The sequence below is a fragment of the Schistocerca piceifrons genome, chromosome 6 (genome assembly GCF_021461385.2).
Source record: "Schistocerca piceifrons isolate TAMUIC-IGC-003096 chromosome 6, iqSchPice1.1, whole genome shotgun sequence".
In the NCBI taxonomy this organism is placed as follows: domain Eukaryota; kingdom Metazoa; phylum Arthropoda; class Insecta; order Orthoptera; family Acrididae; genus Schistocerca; species Schistocerca piceifrons.
This window is the reverse complement of record NC_060143.1, coordinates 67,593,791-67,617,853: the sequence shown is the minus strand read 5'-3', so window position 1 is coordinate 67,617,853 and position 24,063 is coordinate 67,593,791. Positions and strand designations below refer to the sequence as shown.

The 24,063-nt window shown below is 38.0% G+C and overlaps 1 protein-coding gene across 3 annotated transcripts in view; it reads left to right on the top strand.

Moving 5' to 3' along the window:
* LOC124802401 (rho GTPase-activating protein 17-like) overlaps positions 1 to 24,063 on the top strand; it is a 161,864-nt gene that overhangs the window by 91,237 nt on the left and 46,564 nt on the right. For 2 of the 3 annotated variants that reach the window (XR_007017115.1, XM_047263153.1), the window contains exons 12-13: positions 6,603 to 6,849; positions 13,710 to 14,514. Coding sequence is in view for 2 of the 3 variants with exons in the window: in XM_047263153.1 (XP_047119109.1) it covers positions 6,603 to 6,849; positions 13,710 to 14,514 (1,052 nt within the window). In the remaining variant the exon portion in view is untranslated. The remainder of the gene's footprint in view (positions 1 to 6,602; positions 6,850 to 13,709; positions 14,515 to 24,063) is intronic. The other variant, XM_047263154.1, reaches the window with a different exon arrangement.

The following is a 24,063-nucleotide window of genomic DNA, read 5'->3' as shown; positions in this document are numbered from 1 at the left end:
ATAATTAAAGGGTGATTCAAAAGTCCCTTGACAGTTTGGAGAAACATATTTTTATCACAAAATGGAAGTTGCAGCTTCATTACAAGCACATGGGGGGACATGTCAATACATTTCAGTGTAGTGACCCTGCAAATCTGTGCACAGCAGCCATCTATCTTACGTGCACAAAACACTGGTGCCAATATTCCTTTTGTTATTGTCCCTGCTGAATCGGTTATTTACTCTATCAACTTGTTTACCCTTTTAATCTTTAGCTGGTACAGATTTAACTTTATAAAACCTCAATCAAAAAAATCCAAGGGCATCATGTCACGAGAGTGGGCAGCCGATAGTCTGAAGTGATATGCGAGCAATTCCTCTACAAGAAAATATTTCCTCCAAGTAACCCTGAATGATGATTGCAAAGTGCAGAGGTGTGCCATCTTGTTGGAAAACAACAGTCTTTTATCCTATCCTTTTCCAGTTGTGGTTCCAGGTACTGTTGAAGCACATTTGGGTAAACTGTTCCTATTGTTGTCTTTTCGACAAACATGAAAGGTCTGTCTGTATACCTTTGTTTTGGTCACTCCCATCCACACATTCCCTTTAAGTGTGTCATATCCCCAATCCTGGACTATATTTGGCTGTTCATCCATCCAAATGTGACAGTTGTGCCTATTCACCTTGCCACACATGTGAAATGTGAATTCATCACTGAACAGAGTGATGCAGGTCTGCACACATCGTAACACCAACAGCAGTGTCTTCAGCGTCATTGTGATGCATAGTCTGGATGTGGTGTGCATGGTTATTAAACGTGAATCTCAGCGTCTGCCACACAGTCGCTTGGAGGACATTTAGGTCCTTACCGAGCTGTCATGTTGAGGCATTTGGACTCCAGTTGATAGCAAGCTGTATGGCATCTATGGTCTCTGGTGATGTTCCTGGGTCCCAGAATGTACTCCATCAGCAACACTCCCTAGTCTTTTGGACTTCCCTGATAGCTTGCCTCGGTGGACCAGGCTTTCTGAACTTCGCAAACCTATAGTGTTCGAACAGAGCATTAGTAGTTAGCTGCTTGATACAGACATGTCAATTAAATATCTATGTGTAATGTTGCAAAGCAGTATGAAATGGAATATAGTTCACCAGTAAAGGAGAACACATACAGAACACTAGTGTGAACCATTGTTGAGTAGTGGTCATGTGTTTGAGATCTGCAGAAGGTCATATTGAAGGAAGACACCACAACAATTCAGAGGTGGACTGCTAGATTGGTTACTGGTGGGTTTGAACAACGTGCAGATATTACAGAGATGCTTCGGGAACTCAAATGGGAATCCCTGGAGGGAAGCATTCTTTTCAAGGAGTACTATTGAGAAAATTAAGAGAACTGGCATTTGAGGCTGACTGCAGAACAATTCTACTACTGCCAATGTACATTTCACGCAAGGACCACGAGGATTAGATTAGAGAGATTAGGGCCTTTTCGGAAACACAGAGACAGTTGTTTTTCCCTTACTCTGTTTTTGAGTGGAACAGGAATGGAAATGACTGTAGTGGTACAAGGTACCCTCTGTCACACACCATATGGTGGCTTGCGGAGCATGGATGTAGATGTAGTTGTATGCAAAACACACCAGTGACAAGGCACAGTCAGTACCTTCACCGCACAACAGCAGTTGTAATGTTAACATCAATAGTGCCATTTAAGTGGAGTTACTAAACACAATTTTCCATAATTCCTTCACCAAAGATGATGTTAATATTCCAGAATTTGAATCAAGAACATCTGCCAACATGAGTTATTTAGAAATAGATACCCTGAAAGCAATTCAAGTCACTCAGTAAAGGCAAGTTTTTCATGTATACCAGTGCTGATGAAATAGCTCCATTTTAGCTGCCCTATAGAGACTGTGAAAGATCTGTACCTAAAGACTGGAAAGTTGCATTGTTCATACCAACATACAAAAAGGAAATAGAAGCAGTCCACTGAGTTAAAAGGCTCATATCACTGACATTGATTTGCAGTAAGATTTTGGAACATATATGTGTTTGAGCATTATGAAATACCTCAAAGGGGGGAAAAAAAAATTGTTGCCACAGCCAGCACAGATTCAGAAAATATTGTTCTTCTGTAACACAACTGATGCCTTATTTACGCAAAGTAATGCATGCTATCAACAGGGTATCTCAAGTTGATTCCATATTTATAGATTTACAGAAGGCGTTTGGAGCATCACCTCAGTTGTGTGACTAGATTCAAGATTTACTTTGGGAAAGGTTACAGTTGATGTGAAGTCATAAAGTGATTTGTGTTGTCTTCCCCCAATAAGTTTTACAGCCCCTCTTCTGTTCCTGATTTGTGTAAACAATTTCGGAGACAATCTGAGGAGTCTTAAAATTGTTTTCAGATGATGATGCAATTACTGCCCAGTAAACTCGGCAGATGATCAGTATGTATCACAAAATTATTTACACAAGGTATCTGCATGGAGCGGAAAGTGGCTGTTGACCCTGGACAATTAAAAGTGTAATCATCTCCACATGAGTACTAAAAACATTCCATTAAATTGTGGTTACATGATAAATCATACAAATTTAAAGGTCATTGACTCAACAAAATACATAGAAATCATCGTTAAGAAAAAATTAAGTTGGAGCATTCACACAGAAAATGTTTGGGGAAAGCAGAACACTTACAAGGTGCAACAAAATCTACTGAAGAGACTGCCTACCCTATGCTTGTCCATCTTCTTCTGGAGTATTGCTGTGCTATGTGGGATCATTACCAGATAGGATTAATGGAGGACATTGGAAAAGATCAAAGAAGGGCAGCTCATTTTGTATTATCGAAAAATAAGAGGAGAGTGTGATAGGTATGATAAGTTAGTTGAGATGGCAATTATTAAAACAAAAGTGTTTTTCATTATTGCTAGAAATTTTCAAAGAATTTCCATCACATATTTTCTCCCCGAATGCAAATAAGGTTTGTTGGCTGCAACATGCATAGGGAAAACAACCATTTTGATGAAGTAAGATAAGTTGGAGCACACATGGAAAGACCTAAGTTTTATTTTTTCTCAGATGCTGTTCGAGAGTAGAACAGTTTGGAAATAGTCCAAAAGTGGTTTTATGAGCCTTCTGCCAAACACTTCAGTGTGAATTGCATAGTAGTCATATATGCTGATCAGCGAGAACATTATGCCCACCCCTGGTGTGGATAACAGGGACGATGTATCATTGCATGGAAGCAATGAGGCCTGGGTAGGTCGCTGGAGGGAGTTTGCAGTACCGCACACACACACACACACACACACACACACACACACACACACACACACACACACACACCACCTAATTCCCATAAGGGGAGGGGGTCAAACATGACCATCATGAAAGGGTGTACATTGTCTGCAACCAGTATACGGTCTTCCTCGGCCATCATGGCACCTAGCATGAGCTCCACTGAACCCAGGGCTGTCCATGTGAATGTTCCCCAGAGTGTAATGGAACCGCCGCCAGCTTGTCTCTCTTCCACAGTAAAGATGTCAGTGAGCTGTTCCCCTGGAAGGTGATGGGTTTGTGCCCTCCCCTTGGCATGATGAAGAAGGTATTGGGATTCATCAGACCAACCATGCAATGCTCCGCCACTGCACCAATGTCCACTGCCAGTGATCATATGCCCTATTCAGTCACAGCTGCTGATGTCGTCTGCGGATGCCCGCCATTAGGACTGTTTGGTGAACTGTGTGTTCAGTCACATTCACACTCAACCCAGTGTTAAAGTCTCGTTAGTTCTGCCACAATTCATTGCTGTCATGTTTTACCAGTCTGCCCAGCCTGCGATGTCCGACATCTATAATGAAGGGTGGTTGCCTAACCGCACGACATGTGGACATGGTTTCATCTTGATTTCGCCTTATGTTGAAGGCACTCACCACAACACTCGTTGAACGCCCGACAAGTTGCACAGTTTCTGAAATGCTCGTGCTGAGCTTCGAGGCCATCAAAGTCTGCCCTCGCTCAAACTCGGATAGTGTGTGCTGTATCTGCAGTGGAAGAGACAAAACACAAACAATATTCCTCAATCTGTTTTATTGGGAAAAACAAATAAACATGAAAATTGCTGATGTTGTCAAAGTAGTCTAAACAAAACCCAGTGTAAGCAAGAAACAAAGTATGGATCCCATTTGGATCTTATAACAGAAGACTAACAAACACAGTGCTTTCTTCACAAGTTTCTTGCTCTAGAAAATCCACAAAAGAAAAGACGGAAACAAAACTACTAGAGAGTCGTCGGCACAGCAATACCACAAAGCTGTTGAGGGAGGTTAGACCACTGTTGCACAACTCTCTTGAGTCAAAATCCCAATCTAACACTCCTGATGATCCGGGATCAGCAGACGTGGCGTATGGATGTTTTGGCCAGGATGGCAGATCCCTGAAAGTCCGGGCGGCATGTCGAACTGCCTTCTGGCTGATGGTGCACCATTTTAAAAGGCCTGTTGGTGGATGGGTCGTGACTATTTTTGATCACATGAGTGGCGTAGGAAAATAGTCCGCTTGCCGATTGTAACCTGTGGCACTGCTGCTGACCTGTGATGCTCAAGTAGTGAGCACTGGCAGCAGCCTTGGTCATACTGTAAACATCTGCTTTGGTTTTATTCGCTGTTATGAAGGCATCCTGTATCTCTGTTCTGTCATACAGTATGCCGATGTCGCAGGCGGATGGTATGGACGCTGCAGATTGCGCACCTTCCCCAGGGTACACACTAACAGTAATCTCACTGATACCATACGCACAGTTTGTGTGCCTTATTAGCAGTCATTTCTCACCAGGTGACACTGCTGTCTCCTGGACCGGTTTATATCGATAGTATGTTGATGGCCAAAATGTTCCAGTTGAGCAGAGTAGGTGTAGATATGTTGTGATGTTAGTTTTTAACTGTGTATGCGGAACTGAATATAATTTTTCTTATTACGAGGGTAATCCCAAAAGCAAGGTCTCCTATTTTTTTATAAGTACATAGACCTGTTAATTTCTACAATGGTTTACATCAGTTTACAGCTTGAACATTTAACTATTTCTCGACATAATCGCCATTTCTGTCGATGCATTTTTGTAGACGCTGTGGCAGTTTTTGTATGCCCATGTCATACCAGCTCGCCGCCATGCTGTTCAGAAAGTTATGAACCTCTTCTTTCACCTCATCGTCGGAGCTGAATCGCTTTCCGGCCAAATGTTTCATCACCCGTGACAACTGAGTTCAGAAAGTTGTCCCGTTTGGTTGCAAGGCGGTGAAGGCATGTGCGGGAAACATCAACTCGTTGCCACATGTGCTCCTCAGTCACCATGCGTGGCACCCATTTTGCACACCCCTTCTGGTAGTTCAATGTTTCCATTAAAATTCTGTGAGCGGTGCTTCGGGAAACCTCAGGAATCAACATGCAGAGATCATCCAGGGTGATCCACCGATCTTCATGTGTGCTTTGCTCAACCTTCAACACTGTTCCTCAGAAATCGACGGTCTCTCGCTCCTTTGTTCATCGTGAATTTCAGTCCAACCAGCTACAAACTCTCTACACCACTTACGAACATGTTTGAAATCTATGCACGACTCACCGTACACTTCTGTCAATTGGCGATGGATTTCAATCGCCACAGTGCCCTTTGCGTTCAAAAACGGAAGAACTGCGCGCAATTCGCACTTGGCGGTAACATCCAAAGGGAGCTCCATTCTGAATGGCTGCCAAGCGAAGACTGAGTGCCTCAGCACAGCATTTGCATGTTTACACACAGCGCCTAAAGCACTCTCCATAACAGTGTGACCAACTGCCACACAAACAGATTTCTGTACTTATAAAAAAATAGGGGACCTTACTTTTGGGATTATCCTCGTAAGATAATAGTAAAACCGCTTTTCTTGTACCCTGTGTGAACCACCTCCAAACTGGGCAAAAATTGAACTACACTTACAAGTGATCTCTGAATGAAAATAATGTTAAGGATTATAATGCTTTAGCATGCACCTAAATGAATGTGTTTTCCAGTGTTTCGGAATGACACATGACAATTATAGTGAACTGAAACTGTCCTGTCAAGGACAGTGTGGATGTGCATGACGTTATAAAACCTTTCTACTGTATACTGAAAGTTAAGATATTAGAATATGGGATTTGTTGTAAAAATTTACAAGGAGCACTAAAAGTATTGTTGCAAACTGTAGACCATCCTCCCTATTCATTTATCACTCTTTTTTAGCGTTAACATGCATATTATTTTGGAAATCTGGCAATTATCTCAATAAACATAAGTAAAGCAACAGTGTTAATGTTGTTTGATTCCAACAGTGCTTTACTAGGCATTAGATGTGGAATTATTTATTGTCACACATTTGTCAAATGAGGCAGGCTCTTGTTACCAGTGCTGACAGTTAAACTATTACGTAATTCTTGAAATACCTTTATTTGGTGCACTGGAGAATGTTACATCCAGATAGTTTCATTTAGTTAATACATTTGTGGTTTTGTATTATCGTTGATAAAACTCCACAGATTATTTATGTCATGCAGGACACAAATACATGCCTTCAATTTTTTCTATTCTTTTGACTTTCCAGAACTTGACTTCTACCAGACATTTTCGAGGGAACCCACAGGTGGCGTAAATGGTGGAATGTCCCTGAGTGTAGGTAGTGGTGCTGTGTTCCAGAACAGCATTCAGTCTTCCGCGTCTACAACTGCTACAGGGATAGCTTATGGGCATGTACGGAGCAGCAGTGGTGAAAGCCAAAACATCACCTTGGGTGATACGACAGGTGGCCTGAAGCGGGCACAGTCTAGCAGCAGCCTGTCTGACCACAGCAGGTACCTACAAATGTTTGTTTTGTATCATTATGCACAGAATTTGAAGATTTATACCCTACATTTTTGGTGAAGTGTACAAAAATCTGAGATTCAAGACAGATCACAAGTGTGAGTTTTAATGTAGTAGTTTTTATATTACTTCAGACTTTCACAACAGCTCTTGAATTTTTCGCAAGTACAAATTAAATTTGTGAGAACTTTGATAAACATTCAGTTTGTAGTGAGAACAGCATGAACTTACAATGAAATACACTTACGCAGATATAGAATCGGGACACTTGTTTCTCTCTTACTATTCATCCAACATGTAGTAATTTCAGAAAATTACTACTACAGACAGACAGAGAGGACATTTCAACATGTAATTGCAGAGAAACAAAAACTTTATTGTATACCCCGCCAGTCCAAAACGTTTTGAGATAGGATTAAATAAAAAATTGGGAGAAGTTAACATGGTAGTTTTAATGCTTCAATTGTCCTACCTAGTGCCCCTCCCACTCCAACCTAAATAAATACAATGACAGAATTTTTATACAACCATGTGAAACAATCAGAAAAGTCACACATCATATTTGCGCCTTCTTTCTTCTTTGGTTTTGGCAAACCATCAGAGATCCATTCTGGACTTGTCATTTTATGGTAGTTTTGTATTTATAGTAGAAGCTCTCATTGCCAGTTGTGATTTTTTCCGAGGAAAGAGTTGTCTGTGTTTATCATTTCAGTCAAGAAGCAGCAGGCATCCATGTGTTTTTTTTTTTTTTTTTTTTTTTTCCATTCCAGTCAAGAAGCAGCAGGCATCCACACATTGTTTTTTTTGTTCGGGAGACAGGATATGCAGGACAAACTTTCTACACACTTTTCTCTTCTTCAAAATATTCTGGAGAATGTCGTGAATTCTTGATATAGAGATATTCAGATCCTTACTCCATTGCGGTTTGTGACACAACTGTGACACACCACCGTCTTTCCCTGTCCGAACAGGCCTTGGAAGGCCCAACAGTACCGACCGACTACCAAATCATCCTCAGCTGATAGACATCACTGGATGTGGATATGGAGGGGCATGTGGTCAGCACACCACTCTCGCGCCTGTTGTCAATTCTCTTGACTGGAATTGCTATATCTCAGTCAAGTAGCTACTCAATTGGCCTCAAAGGGCCGAGTGCATCCTACTTGCCAACAGTGCTCAGCAGACACACTATAGTTATGTGTCCAATACTTATTATTGTGTGGTCACATGTGATGGTTCAGTGCACATCTTTTGTTTACAGATATTAGTTTGAGCTATCACCATAATTGCTGCACTGACATCACTTACACGGCAGTAGTAAAATCAGTCTCTGAAGTTTGTGGATGGACGGTTTATGTTCAACTATGTACAAGTTTAAACAAAACTGTGTCAAACTTCACACTGTAAAAAGCAAAAGCAAAGACAGAACTACTTGAAAGCAGGAACATCTGTGAATCTCAAAGAAATCACAAGCAAGCAACGACTTAAATCCTAATGTGGCCTCTCAGTTTTTAAAACCACGGTTTAAATTAAGAACAGCCTTAAGTTTGGGATTTTAGACTTGAAGACGAAGTCCTTTAGCATAGTTGTGTTGATTAGTGCAGGAAGAGGATTTATCAGTACAGCTATCGCCATGTCCTCCGTCAGCTGATATTCCAGTTTCAGTGGATACTGGGAAGTGCTTGACAAAAGAATGGAACTTCACATGAGTGTGTTTTTTCTTTGACTGAAAAATTTGGTTGTATGCTAACTTCTGTGCAGATTGATTGTTGTTTTAACAGGGAGATGTGTGACAGCTACCTCAATCCCATTTTTGTTCTGAGAGTTGCTCATTCATTGTTCCAGTAAAAGTGAGGATGTAGCCTCAGTTTCGGAATTCTCTTAATCAACATTTGCAGAACCAAGAGATCCCTTGCCTGTCCTTAATATTCAACAGCTGCTTCTCAGTGCTCTGTTGTGGGTCTTGTCAAAACTCACTCAGCAGCTTAGCAATGAACAGTAGTGTGATTCTTATTGAACAGGCTTAAGTTGTTCAGCTACAATATGTGTCATCCTGTTTGGTTACAGAAATGCACACCAGTGCTCCAACAAGTTCCGTGAGTGGAAGATGTGTGTGGTCTTATTCAGTGATAGTTGTTTAGTCCAACTGTCTTTGAGTTGCTAATGGGTACTTACTACCTTGCATGCAATCATTCTGAATTGATTTAAGATTTCCCTTAAATAGCTACTTAATGCAACTTTATCATTGGGGTGATTGATCTCAGTGTCCAGAAAATGCCTCATACTCGTAACGTTTTAGACAGCAGGTCAGGAAGATTGCTTATGACGGAACTGACCTGGTTTTCATAACCTTTCCACAGTGCCATCAATCTCGATCGCATCAAAGCTGGAAGTTCATATAAGTGTGGAATGGTGGTGTTACAAAATGTACATGACACCAGCAGTTTAGTTGACATTAACACACACACACAAGCACACCCAAACACAGTGGCACAAACTAAAAAATTCACATTTATATGTAATCAACACAATTTACATTTAGCACAGTCCTTGAGAGATTCATTTGTAAGTCAGCCGTTACTAACACAAATAACTTGAGTCCAGCAATAGCTATTGTAAATGACTATAACATTATACACTCCTGACAATTACAACAGTAGCACACAGAGTTCATTAATACTACATACAGAAGAGACTCAAAAGTTATTAAAGTTCATGAGTTCCATGGTTTCCGGTGCGTATATTCTTGTGTTCAGAATGTACATAATATAAATCTGTGTTAAATAATGAGAGCATGTCTGATATAAATGTTACTTGTTAGCTCACTACATGTGGACTGACTGAGATTGTCTTCTAAAGACACTCTCAAGAACAAACTATTATTTCAAAAAGTATAATACTTTAAAATTTGGATAAGTTGGAATTCACTGTTTTTGATGAACCATGAGAATTAATATGATTTTAATTTATAGAAAATGTCGTTAGAAATTCATAAAGATGCATGGAACAATTATCCTTACACCAATAGGAATCCCCTCATACGAATGAGCACAATGTTGTGAAACATGTTAATTCACGTTAAAGTACTAATTAGTGAGATAATTAACTATTACTGTATGTTATATTGTACAGAAAAATTAAAGTAACAAAAGTCCGCAATCAGAGTTGAAAATCTGGTAGTGGTTGCTACGAAATCTGCGACAGGGATTGACAGTAGCCACAAACTTTGATGTTAATTATTGTGTAAGTTTCCAGTTTTCAGTAATTTACAATACTTTTATGAAAAATGGGAATGCCTAACAACTTCAGTTAACTGTGACTTTTAATTAACATTGCCCGAATAAAAAGTAATTACACAAATGGAATCAGAACACTTGAAATGACAATGTGAATAATAAATAAAAGTTCAATTTGGTCTGAAGAATAACTTGAAATTTGTAAGTGTTATATGTCACCTGGTAAGCGTCTTGAAAAGATGATGAAAGTAATCAATAAATTTGGTTAGTTTTGTGGCTGGAGAATCATAACAGATACAAAGAATCCACCTGCTTTGTTACAAGCTCATTCTTCATTTGTTTCATCGTATCCGTGTCCACTGAAGCAATTACAGTGTCGGATGCACAAATGAGTGAGAAGACAAGATGTTTTGCTCGACTCTACATGTACGACTCTACACACATACATGTAACTCAGCACTTGTTGGTTGCAGTGCAGTTGATTGCATTTGTCTTGGTGTATGACTGCCAACCTGCTTAATGAAATCCATAAATGCTTTTCTCACAGAAAGGCAGCATTTTGTCGTAAGAGAAGTCTGTGCTGTATGTATTCTATTATTTGAAGAACAAAACACTCAAGATTACATTTTAATGAACTGTCATTACCAGTTTTCGCTGAATTGAACCACCTTCAGATTTAACACTGCAACGCAGGAGTTTTTCATATTCACTGGTGAGAACAGTGTGCTTATTTCATTGTACACACTTTGCCTCAAGACTTCAACTCTTGGAATATATCTCTTGCCTTCTTGGCTATGTGGTCATCTTTCTTGACTTGTTATCCTTAATAAGATTTAAACTATTAGGTCTTTCTGATCGGTGAATGCCCCTGTGTCGGTGTCACCCTTAAGAAATACAGTGGTTATATCCGACTGTGACAATAAATGTAGGGTTGACAACATATTCGAATCACAAATACAGACAAAAATTATCATTCTTTAGTCATAAATAATGAAATTATTTATTCGAATGGTTATTCATTTACACAAATTAAAAATATATTTGTTTCCTATTTGTGAATAAAAGGGAAAAGAATGAAAGATAATTTTTAGATTCAGAAATATTTATTCCTCCAATTCTTTGTCAATTATAGTGTGGATGTACTTTTTGATCTTTGAGATTACTTTTCAGAATAGTTCCTTTTCTTAAAAATATTTATCAGATCTTCAAAAGATTTGCCATTGTGGCAAATGAAAAAACATATTCTGGCGATACCAGGTAAAGTAGTGTCATGTTATCTCTTCTGAAAATCACCATTACTTCTGGATAGCGGTCGAAGACCTTCAAAATCATGATATTCTTCAGCAAAAAACAGAAATCAGGTATTCTGCTCTAGTTTTTTGGCACATAACTTTGTGGTTCCTTGTAAGTTGCGTCTCCTGAATCTGATTTGAAATCAAAAAATGAATTAACATTTTCTGTCACCACTTCCATTTCAGACACCCCACTCGATTTCTGCAACATTTCTTGGTCTACTATATGTCTGAAGTTGTAAGCTTTCCTTGACCATGGACAGCAATGCAGGTGAGCAATTTGTTTTTAATTTGTGGGCCGGATAGTGCTGCAGTAGCTGCTTGTGTCTCATTGGTGTAGAAAAGTGAAAAAAGTCTTCATATCATCTATTTCTCAACACTTTCTCAGTAGGAAGTCACCCATGTGCTGCAATATTTAAGAGGAATGTTCTCCTGTTTTTATGCCTCTGAGTTGAGTCCTCAAGCATGGAACTAAAATTCCAAAATACATATATTTTCACATTGCAGTATATACAGAGCTCCATCAGTTGGGCCTGAACATGCTGTTAATGGTTTAATGTACTTAAACTCATCCTCTCTTGTGGAATTTTCAAATGAAAAAATTCTACTTAACTGGATCAGCTTATCTTGGATGAAATAAATTTGTTTCATTGCATTTTGTATCTCCGGGTTTACTCAGGGCTTGCCCTAAACACTTTTAATTGTTTCGGAGCAAATTGGTTCTGCAGTATTATTCCACCGAGTCTTGCGTTTTTGTTCGGTTCATTAATGCTATGAATTCTTAATTCTCATCGTGGTTATGAAGGACTGTTTAGTATCACCGGAGGTTCACAAATACACTCACTTTGTGTGCAATGCATTGAATTGAATATGAGATAGATTTGATAAATATTTTCCAGGAAATTGAATCCATCAAGTATTAAATTTTCATCGTACTATTTCAGTGACACCTATTTGTGATATTTTGCTGTGACCATACAATGGTATGGAAGTGTAAGTTCCTTATATATGAATGAATTTTTAAACACAGGCTTAAATAATTAAAATGTTTTGTGGGGAGGGGATTTTTTTCCTTGCATTGAGATGCTCCAGATTTCACAAAGGATTTGATGGGAATGCAGTCTTTCAAGAGCTTCTAAAGCCACTATTGATTAAACACAGTTTATATTAAATATTTGTTTACTTGATATGTAAATAATATATCTGACATCATCCCAGTCTTTGTGAAATACTGCAAACTGTTTCAACTTTAATTTTTGTTATCTTCACTATGAGTATAATTAGGGAAGAGTGCCTGAACACCCCTAACTTCTATTTATGTTCAGTAATAGAAAAAGGAAAAGTACATTGCCTTATGAAATGAGAGATGTAAATGTGTGCATTTTACCAATCTTATCACACTGTCGAATGCTGTTTGGTCTCTGTGCTCACGGATAGTGTGTTTCTACATCTTAAAGGTGATGTCTGTTCAGATTTTGTGCTAGTGGCATAAGAGTGACACTAGTAGCGCCATTATGAGTATGCAACACAGTGACACAAAGGATGGTTACAAATCGGTTACTTCAAGGACAACTCTGAGCCAGACACCCTGTAGTGTGCATTCCACTGACCCCAAACCATTGACATTTGAAAGTCAGTAGTGTCACTGGATGTTAGAGTGGAGGACTGTCGTGTTTTCTGATGAAAACTGGATTTGTTCTGTCTCGATGCCAGTGAGGGCTGAGTGTTGGTTAGGAGGAGGCCAGCGTCTCTGTGCACTGGACCTACACATGGAGTTATTGTCTGCGGTGCAATTTTGTATGACAGCAGGAGCACTCTCATTGTTATCTCAAGCACCCTGACTGCAAATTTAGGTATCACCATTCATGAACAGCATACCAGGGGGGTGTTTTCCGACATGACAGTGCTCGCCCACATATAGCTGTTGTAACCCAAGACGTTCTACATAGTGTCGACATGTTGCTGCGGCCTGCTCGATCACCGGATCTGCCTCGAATCAAGTACATATGCAGCTTCATCGGAAAGCTTCACTGTCATCGACAAACATCATTAACAGTGCTTGTATTGACTTACCAAGTGCAACAGACTTGGAGCTCCATCCTTCAAACTGAGATTCATTTCATTGCTCTACACAAATTATATTCTGGTGTAGCAATTTTTTGCCCCATTAGTGTATAATGTCATTAACAGTGGCGTAACTTGTGGATTTACTGTTGAAAAGTTGTTTTGAACAGGTTGTTCACACATTTTAGATCTTGCTGTATCTTAATTGTAATGATAATAATATAATTGTCTTCTCAAGCCCATTTTTGTCTTCTCAAGCCCACCTCAAGGGAGTCCGAAGCCAATAACACGACGGAAGAATAAACCTGCACCAATACCACCAGCTGCTGTGAGTCGGGAGCACCCAGAAAAGCCACCACGACCAACTGTTGCACCACCACCAGTGGTTTCAACGCTGCCACGACCAGCTAAGAAACCGTTGTTACCAGAACCGCCTCCGCCACCACCGGCGACAACCGCCTCCAGGCGGAGCCTCGACCTAGAACATGCAGCGCCATTGGCGCAGCCCGAGGAGGTGACACCTCCGCCCGTGACGGAAGTGTCGCAGCCTCTGTCTGCTACTGGTGGAGGCCACACTACGACTGTCACTGTCACTGCAGGTAGCATTGGTAAGGTTTCCATCCTTTCGGATCACCAGCTCCACCTGCAGCCACATCTGCAGCACCAACAGCAGCAACAACAGAAGGTGACAGTGAATTGCAGTGATAGTAACATGAGCACCCTCGACAGGAAGCACTTGCAGAGACCTGTCGCTGCCCCACGTACCTCTGTAGTCAGTGTAAATACTTCTGTAGACTGTGTCCCTGGCACTGCAGAATCACACACTTTGTTCTCATCATCACCACCCAAATCCAACTCCGAAACGGTGGGTGTAAATAGTTCCACTTCGGCGGATGGAAGTGTGACACTGAGAAAAGTGCCTGTAAGTGACATTTGTGAAAAATCGTCCAAACCGGTTGTGCCTGAACGACCTGCTTCCCTGTTGCGGCCACATGCAGCTTCTTTCCGTGCTACTAAGCATTCTGATGGTGATATTTCTTCTGTCGAAAAAGCAAATTCAGAAGTAAGTACTATTGTACCGGTTTCGGGGACTCACTCGCCGGGGCAGCAATAATGTAAATATGTGTTGCTTGAGTCTTTGTGGTGTTCCTTGGTGTCTCATGTGATTTTACACTCTGCCTACTTCTGATGATTTTATTGTCATTCAGAGCTTTTAATTTATTTCAGCTTCTTTTGTTTTCCTCTCTCAAGTAATCACACAGCCTTTGCTTCTTATTTATTTCAAAACTTTTTTAATGCTAAACTGAAAAAAGTCAACAATTATGATTTTAAATAGTTTTGCTAAAATTAAATTCTCTCTTCATTTTGTAGCTTTACACTATGTTGTCAGAAATGTAAGCAAACAAGGCAGCTGAAGAAAAGACTGTTGAGAGTTCCTGAGTAAAAATTAATTAAACTCTACTAGTTCTGCAATTGAATTTGCACGTACGTTTGGTTATATTTGTTTACTGTGGCACCTACCATTAAACAAACTTTGTATGTTAGCATTCCCTTTTATCAGTCATTTTCAATTTGCATTATTATACTTAATGGTATCTGTTTCAATGCCCCATCAGTGTGTTGTATTCTTTATTAACACAATGCTTTTTTTTTGAGATAGTTTGTTGTAATTATTGTGGGTTTGCCAGTGGAGACATAATTCACCAATACAGTTTGATTATGTGACTGACACAGTGTCTACAGATATGACATAGAAGTCTCTCCGCTTCTTGACTTTAAAGCAGAGCAGTTCTGATGGAGTTACAGCGTAAACTGCACCAGAAGTAACTGGAAGAGATCAATGTGTGTGTATTAGGCTGCTATTGTGATTGACAAGTAAAATAGTTTGGTGTAGAAGCATGTTGGTAGCATTTAGAATGAACATACTTTTGAAGACATGACAAGTTAAACAAAACTTTATTGGAGAGCAGGGATAAATTTATTATTTTTGTCTTTCTTTCTGTTTTATAGAAAGAACTCAAAAAAGATAACCTGAAAAACACCACAAATTACATAAAATACAGAAATTTATTTTCATGCAGATTTCTATTTTGTCAGATCTGGGGATATTTCTAACCTATTTCTCATCATTTTTTATTTTTCTGCACTGAGGAGCTGTTTATTCACTTTAACTTATTTAAGACATTTGCAGCTTCGTGTATTCAACGTTGAATTTTAGTCAGGTTGGCTGTGGCTGTACAACATAAATGTTAGAATTGTAATTTGTAAAAGACAACTTTTATTACATGCATTTGAGAGCAACCAGGTATTTTGTTTAAAAATGACTAAATACAGTAAGTAATGTATATAGGTGTCATAAAAAGTATTTCTGAAAGTGAAGTTTGAATTAAAACTATAAAAATAACTAAAGCTCAGAAGTTAGTAGGTTTTTATGGTGGTTTAAGTGTGATAGTGGGCCCACTCACTGTTCATTTACTGTCAGTGACTGCCTATTCTTGAAGGAAGTTAAAATTTTATTGCAAGTAATACAGGACACAGGAAAGTAGGAAACTTCATTGTCAATCACTTTTTCTTTAAATCTGTGTTAACATCTGTGGAGACATCAAAGTGAATTGGCTGTATTGCATCTATCTCTGAAAAGAAATCTCTCTCCTTGATTCTAACAGCAGTATGTTATTTTTATTTGTTTTGAAAAAAAGGCAACATCTCTTTGCATCAAATAGACTCACTCATTGTTGGAAAATTATGAGAAAAGTGCAAAATTTAAACTTCTTGTAAGAGGCTTTCAATGCTTAAACTGATATTACAACATGAAACTTTTAAAATGTTCTTATGATATGGGCAGTATTAGTGTGTGTTTATCAAATTCATTTTCAGTGCATATCAGCCTGTGCCTGTTAATCACAGCAAGCAATAGTCAGGGTTGCAAAGGTTTGGGAGGGGGGGCTGCACAGAGATATGCAGCATTGCCATTTCCTAACAACAACTGTAGCAATTGTGCAGAGCTGTGGCACTGTGGTTTTAAAATCTGCTACTGTTTTGTGTAGAAAATGTAAGACATAGTGTATTCCATAAATGTCTCCTACTTGTTGATATAGTATTTGTCAATTGGCACTGTCAGATACTATGGCTACTTGCAATAGTTCAGTGGAGAATAAATTGCAGAATAACTCACTGTAATTGCAAATTTCAAATTGACGTTAATCTTCACTGCAGAACTCTCAGAAAGGTACTGAATGTTTGTGGGTGTGGAAGAGTATATAACTCACTGTAATCACATTTTGTTATGGCATTTGTGACATTTATTCATTATTTCTTGTTGATAGACTTCTCAGTAAAATTTTGTCTGTCATCCTAATGTTCTTGTGTAATGAATTCAGTAATGTAAGTGAAGCTTAGTTTTGATTTAGCTAGCATTTGTTTAGTGCTCAGAGTAGTGTGACATAACTGATCCCTGTGAACCATTAGTTAGTGGCAGACAAAAAGGAGCATTGAAAGTGACCAGCAAACCCTAATGACAGAAACTGTTTTCCTGTTAAGTAATAAAATATTTCCCAACAGAAATAAAGCACACATTAGTACATACTGTTACAGTGATTGGCTGTTGGATATATATTCCAGGTTTGCGATGCTTTTGGTTTAAGTTGGTCAGGTGTAGCCTTTGAATTGACCAGGAAATTTTGTTCAGCACTGGATATTGGCATGGCCACTAGCATTGTTGCCAACATTCTGTTGTTGAACATACGTACATCATAATAGCAAAAACCTGGCAACTTGTTAACACTACTTGTCTTTTGCATTTTTCTCTTCCACCTCCTTCCCTCACCCTCTTTCGTGAAATATCATGGTTTCCAAACTCTCACTTTTTAAAACTACTGAAATGTTAACTCAAGCTAGTTTCTTCACTCTTTCTAGTTCCTTGCTACCACCACTTCCTAATTTCCTCTTTTTTTTCACCTATTAAGTTCGGCGGCCATCTTTGATGTGTGGTGATATCATATGCTCATTTTTGTGTAAAATAATGTGGGTGACAGCTTTTATAGACAAATGACTTATCCATTATTCTGTCTTTATCTCTTGAAGTATCACCTCCCTTTTGACACACAATGTCTTGTCACCATTTGCACAACCCCCCCCCCCCCCCCTCCCGCCCTCTCTACCACCACCACCACCAAAACACAGAGAGTTGTTCCTGCTTCAAAACTGATAAGTAGACATTCTTCTTGTGTACCGTGTAATGTATTTTGTTTTGATTTGAACAATAATTTAGTGGCATTCAGTGAAGATACTATGTAAATGTAATGTATGATTTCCTCCTTTCATTTTGTGATCTGTTGGGGAACACTGGTATCACAAATGTAAATTTTTGTCAGCAATTCAGGCATGCAATGGTACACACCTGTGTTGTGTTTGTGTAGCAATACTTTCAACATTTATATGTATGCATGATTTTCTGCTTTATGATTGTTGGGTGATTATGATGCATCAAAAACTATAAAAGTGTGCATAAACTGTTTTTGGGAAGTATTGTTGTTGTCTCATTCTAATCCTTTTTGATTTAGCCAGTTACTGAATATGTAGTCATTTTTCTTGCAGTATTACTTTCCATTGACCAATGGTCTAATTCTTGTGTGTCTAGATTTGCAGAATTAGAATGTTACTTGTGTTGAAGGAACTAAAAATCCTTGAATTTTATTCTGCTTATTTTTCTTTTTCTTGACCTTTGAAAGCCATGGTATTCATTAGCTTCAATTGATGCTTTCCTCACAAACTCCCCCCCCCCCCCCCCCCCCCCCCCCCCCCCCCCGTTTCTCTCTCTTTCTCACCTCGCCCTCTCCCTACTCCCCTCTCTCCCAAGTTGTCATTTCAGTGCAATGAAAGAAGCCATGACACATCATTTTTAATTGTATTTTACTGATTGAATATGATTGACTGTCTTGAAGTCAATCTGTCAAAGAGATGAATAATGAATCTGCTCCTTACACAGCACTGGGACTAGTCTCACATATTAAATTGTTTTTTGTTACTAGTTTGTATACATGTTTTTCATTGGAGATACAATATATTGACAAGGAAAGAAATAATTGAGGTACAACATATAGATGAGGAAAGAAATAATTGTAGTTTTTTTTGCTGCAGCATTGAAGACTGAAATGAGTAATGTGCTGTGTAATATTAACGAAAAGGCACTCGCTCACAAAAGATATCATAGAGAACTATGTCATGTTTTATTAGAAATTTGGTCAGTTACTTATGTTGCTATCACAAATTTTTCCTCAGGTCCGGTACATAAATTTCAGTAATTGATTATTTTTCTTGCAAAAAAATGGAGTGTGTTTGTGTGTGCCTCTTAGGCTGTTGATAAAATCTGGTGTACTTCCATAGTAGTTTGCAGAGTGACATATTTTGTTTTAGGGCCACTGTGATGGACACATACCACTGAAAGGTTTACAGTTGCAGAAATTAATGTATAAGAAAGTTTTTTTTTTTCCTGTGTAAATACAGGTATGTCCCATCACTGAACTGAAATCACAGAGGTCACTTATTTTGTGACGATTGTCATTTATTGTATATTTATGGCATTATGAGCTCAGTATTTCAGAAAAGAAAGACTGCAAATAAAAGAATTTAAAATGATATCCAGATGGTATGCTTATTTGGTATTAATTTTGACTAAATCAGTTTAATAAGTACTGCCCTGTTTATTACATACTTCATTTGTATGTTTCCAGATATGTTATTTGATGTTGTGTTGGGTGTGACAGAAATATAGATTTTATTTATTGTATATATTTAAAATGAAGAAAGCAGTTAGTCTGCATGGTAGCTATATTAATGTATCTAAGTCTTCAATAACAGTAAAACAAACAGATCTTCCTAATGTATAATAATTTTAACAATAGTGTTCTTTGAAATCTCACAAACTAGTAAATAAAAGAATTTCACTGCCTCATTACTTAGACTTCCATGGTACTTTCTCAAAATTATCATCAGCATTTTGTTATTACTTGTTGTGCTCGGTTCCTTATATGTCTGTTTTCTTTTTCTTTTGTTATTATTGTAGTTACTATTTGCATTTTTTTGTAAATACACTTTGCTTGTTTTACACTTGTGATTATTTCATTTATTCTGTTGAGTATAGTTTTGCACGCTGCATTCATGTTAGCTTTGTAGCAAAAGTGTGTTATTCAGCTTTTGTTTGCTGTTAATTTGTATTGTTTCTTATGTTGCTATTAAACTCTGTTATCCTGCTGTAAATTTGGATTACATTTCTTTCCTATTACAAATGTGATATGTCCTCTTTACCCTTGTTGCACAAAATGTGGTTGCCTTGGGATCACATTGGCTATGTTGATAAAGTTTTATGTAAAGTATCAGTGTGTCAGCGCTGCATGCAGGCATTTGTTGTTGGCTCTGGTTATCTATTGCAAACAAAGAAAAACAGATAAGAGGAAAAACTTCTGCTTGTGAGTGCTCCTACAATACCATTTGTAGATTGTATCAACATTGTGACTGGAATGGAAAACTTCAGAGTGTTTATACAAAAATATTATGACAAGTTTGCACGGGATAAAATAGAAAAGAATGACAGTTAAAACAGGGGACAACCAAGCAATGAAGGAAAAAAAACCTGTAATTTTAAAGAAGTCTGGTAATTTTTCATTGTTTTACTTTAACATTAAATTTTTTGTAATTTTGACTGGTAAGAACTGATGCCTAACAAAAAATTTTACTTTAGGCCACTGCTATAGAATAATACTGCAGCAGTAAAATATAAATGAGAGACTAATGCCAAAATACAACTTTAGTTGCAAAAAGAATGCATCATTTACAACAACAAAACACAGTGCGCACCTATTGTCTGTCGATAGCAAAATGTGTCAAAGGCTTTAGGATGAAGAGTAGCCAATACTTTTAAATGCAAACTGCTTTCGATGAGCACAATGATGTGATAAAATGTTGTGAATGGTACTTTGAGCAGTGTTAATTTCAAAGTAAATTTCTTTGTACGCAACATGAATTAAGTTACATGTGGATATGTGCAATGAATTTCTTAAATCACTGAGCGTTTGACACTCATTCAAACCAACACTTTGAGGAACAACCACTTGGAAAAATTTTACTGGCATGTTTGTGTTTGTTATATCTCATAGGGTAACATACGCTAAATAGATCAATATTATATGTGAAAGCTTAGCTTTTCTTGTAGCTATATGTATGTATGTAAATATAAACCAGTAACTATTCCTATTTCTGTGTTTATACTACACCATGTGTCCTATGAACTGAATATCTGGTGTCACTGGCTGGCAACATCACATGATTATGTGAGCTAGGATTGGCTGACAAAAGTGCAGTGCAATCTCGATTTCAGTGCTTCAGAAACTACTGCGCTTTATCATGTATAAAATCTTTACATTCCAAGAATTGATAAGTTTTACAGCTCAAAGGGAGAGTAAATTGTCACTTAACAGGTAGAAAGTGTATTTCCACATGGGAAAAAGTGTATTTTTAACTGGGAAATCCAGAACTTTTTTCCTGTCTACTTACATATCCTGGAAAATTTTTTGAGTAAAAGTTATGTTGTGTACATTTATCAAGTAGTGTTCAAACTGTTGCTATATCTTCAACTTAGGTTTTCCCTCTCAGCTGATATGTTATTTTCTGTGGGCAAATAAATATATGAAATTATATTAATTGTTTCTACAGATAATTACAATTTTTACAATTTTGTTCTTAAATATTATAAATTATGCAAACATCTCAGTTTGAAGAGCAATGAGAGGGTAATTATGGAGCGTCAGGCTAGATTCATACAAAACTGTAAACCTGGACAGCAATAAGAGTCAAGAGGAAAGTGGTATTTATTTAACTATGTCTGTGAGCAACAAAATAAGCATTACATGGAATACGGAAGGTCTTAAACAAATGTAGAAGAAGGGAGGCTCGCGAGGAAGGATAACAGAAGACATCAGAACCAGCCAATCTTCCCCCCCCCCCCCCCCCCCCCCCCCCCACACACACACACACACACACACACACACACACAAAAAAGGAAAGAAAAAAAAAAGAGATTTGTTAGTGCTTCACTGTGCAGGATATTTGTGTGTTGCTGTGCTCAAGCACATCCTTTTGTCAGTTAGTTAGGAGGGATGCAGTAAAATTCCACTTGTGGAAAGCATGATGGAAGGAACTGATATGTTTGAAGAAATCATTTTGGAAATTTGCAAAGACTTACTGAAAAAATGTGAAAAGGGAGGGAGGATGAAAAATGAAAATCTAGAATGTTGTTAATGCTTACAGCAATTGACTTATACAATACAGTAAAATAATTTGCAATAACAGTACCATGCTGAGTTGCATAACTGTGGGAGCTCAACTGACAAAAAAGTTGTGGAGCCTAACATTGGCCAATATAACTATGCTGATACTATAGATCGAAGATAAATCAAACCAAAATACCATATTTACTCATATCTATTGAATCAGACCCACGGCAGAGGACAGGAGGTGGAAATAAGAGCAGCACTTTTAAAACTTGTAAGTAATATCACGTGTAAAAATGCACTTATTTCAGGTGCTTAATATGACACAGTAAGTCAGTGTTGTTGAACTAATGCCCAATAAATGTAGTTCCTTTGCATTCCCATGTTTAGATTTGCATGATTGCACTTTTCACATTTCATTATATTGAAGACACTAACCACTCTATGTAATCCAAATAATGTTACGACATTTCCTGGGGCTAATTTCTGGGGTGTAAATAAGTGAAAATTATTGGTGGATGATTGCATGTACTTTTCCTCCTTTTTTTCCCTATCCCAGCTTGGATGGCTTATAGTAGATAATTTCTTTCAGGCCCAGTTATTTTATTTAAATGTAAATAATTTTCATTTAGCGGAGACGCTGAGTCGCGATAGGCACAACAAAAAGATCACACAATTATAGCTTTCGGCCATTAAGGCATCTGTCAGCAATAGACACACATACACACACAACTTGGATACACGCTGCCAGTGTGGTTTCAGTTATCTGAGACTGCAGAGGTGTGTGTGTGTGTGTGTGTGTGTGTGTGTGTGTGTGTGTGTGTGTGTGTGTGTGTGTGTGTGTTGCTGACAAAGGCCTTAAGGAACAAAAGCTGTAATTGTGTGAATCTTTTTATTGTGCCTATCGCGACTCAGCATTTCCGCTATACAGTGAGTAGCAACTTTCCTTCTGTAATATTGTTACATTACGTCTTGGATTTTCCATTGGTTAATTTCCATTTACATATTCTTGAGGCTCTTGCACATACAGAGGTCTCCTGGCATGATTTTGTGTTTCATATAAATGTGAAAGGAATGCAAAGCATAAATGTCTGTAGTTAATTGTTATGTGGCCATAAAAGGCTTTTGAAACGGTACATACACATACTGTATGCATGATTTTAAGGTATTGTGGCTTAGATCGCTTCTCCTATATAGCATATTTTACAGACTGTAAAATGCACCTTAATTTTTAAGCAATTTTTTAAAAAACATTTTTGCCTTTTTTATTGTCAGATTGCAAAGCCAGACTAAAAACAAAATTCTAATTTATAAAACCGAACTGACCTTTAAAATTAATGAATATCATCTGAACTTTCTTCTTCTTCTTTGTCCTCTTCATATATAAGATGGTCTTCAGTGCCATCGGGAGCTTACTTATTCCACACTTCTTTAAAGATTTAACAAATAATGTCTTCTCTCATTCTAGACCACGATTGTTTTATCCACTGACGCACTTGTTTGATTGTAGGTTGTTTTAAAGCTCCCATCAGTGTGAATTTATGTTAGGTACCTTCCATCATCCATTTGTTCCATTCCTAGGTTTCTTTCATCGTCCATTTGTTCCCTTCCTCTCTCACACACAAACTGTAAATGGTTTATTTATTGAGACATCAAGAGGTTGCAGTTGTGAAGTAAGTGCTCCCAGAATAACAGCAAGCTGTCTCAATCTCTGTTTCACAGAATTTTTCTAGTGACTAGGAAACTGAGTTAGTACAAGAAGAGAACTCTTCTTCAATAAAGCACCTTTCCTTTTCTCCCACACTCTGTTAATCCATAATTTCATGCCAGCCTCATCCATCTGACCCTTGTATGTTAACACCACCATATGATGGTATTTCAGAAGTTTTTGGCATTGTTTTGCACATGAAAATGATAAGCACAACATGGATGGGCAACATGTAGTGCATTTTTATAGTTACCGTTTTAGCATCTTTCATGGCAACATTTCTGTTACTCGGCACATCAAATGTTAGAGGAGTTTCGTCCATATTTGCTATTTGTCTTAGTTCCACATTGGTTTTCTTTCGATGTTGAATAATAAAGCGGTGGAAAGATAATATTTTTTTCTTCATACTCTTGAGGCACTTTTTTAAGATATTTTGGGTTTGGTTCGCATGCTAGGTCCATGACATTTCGTAAACCTGTAGCACCAACCAACTCCACCCGTAAAATCTGTTAAGTTCCAATGTAGCACTAGCTTACGATTGTGTATTTGACTCATTTTTGTATTAATTTCAGTACCATTTTGATGGTGTCCTTGAATCCATTTCAATATTTCATCTTCTAGTTTTGGCCATTTTGCA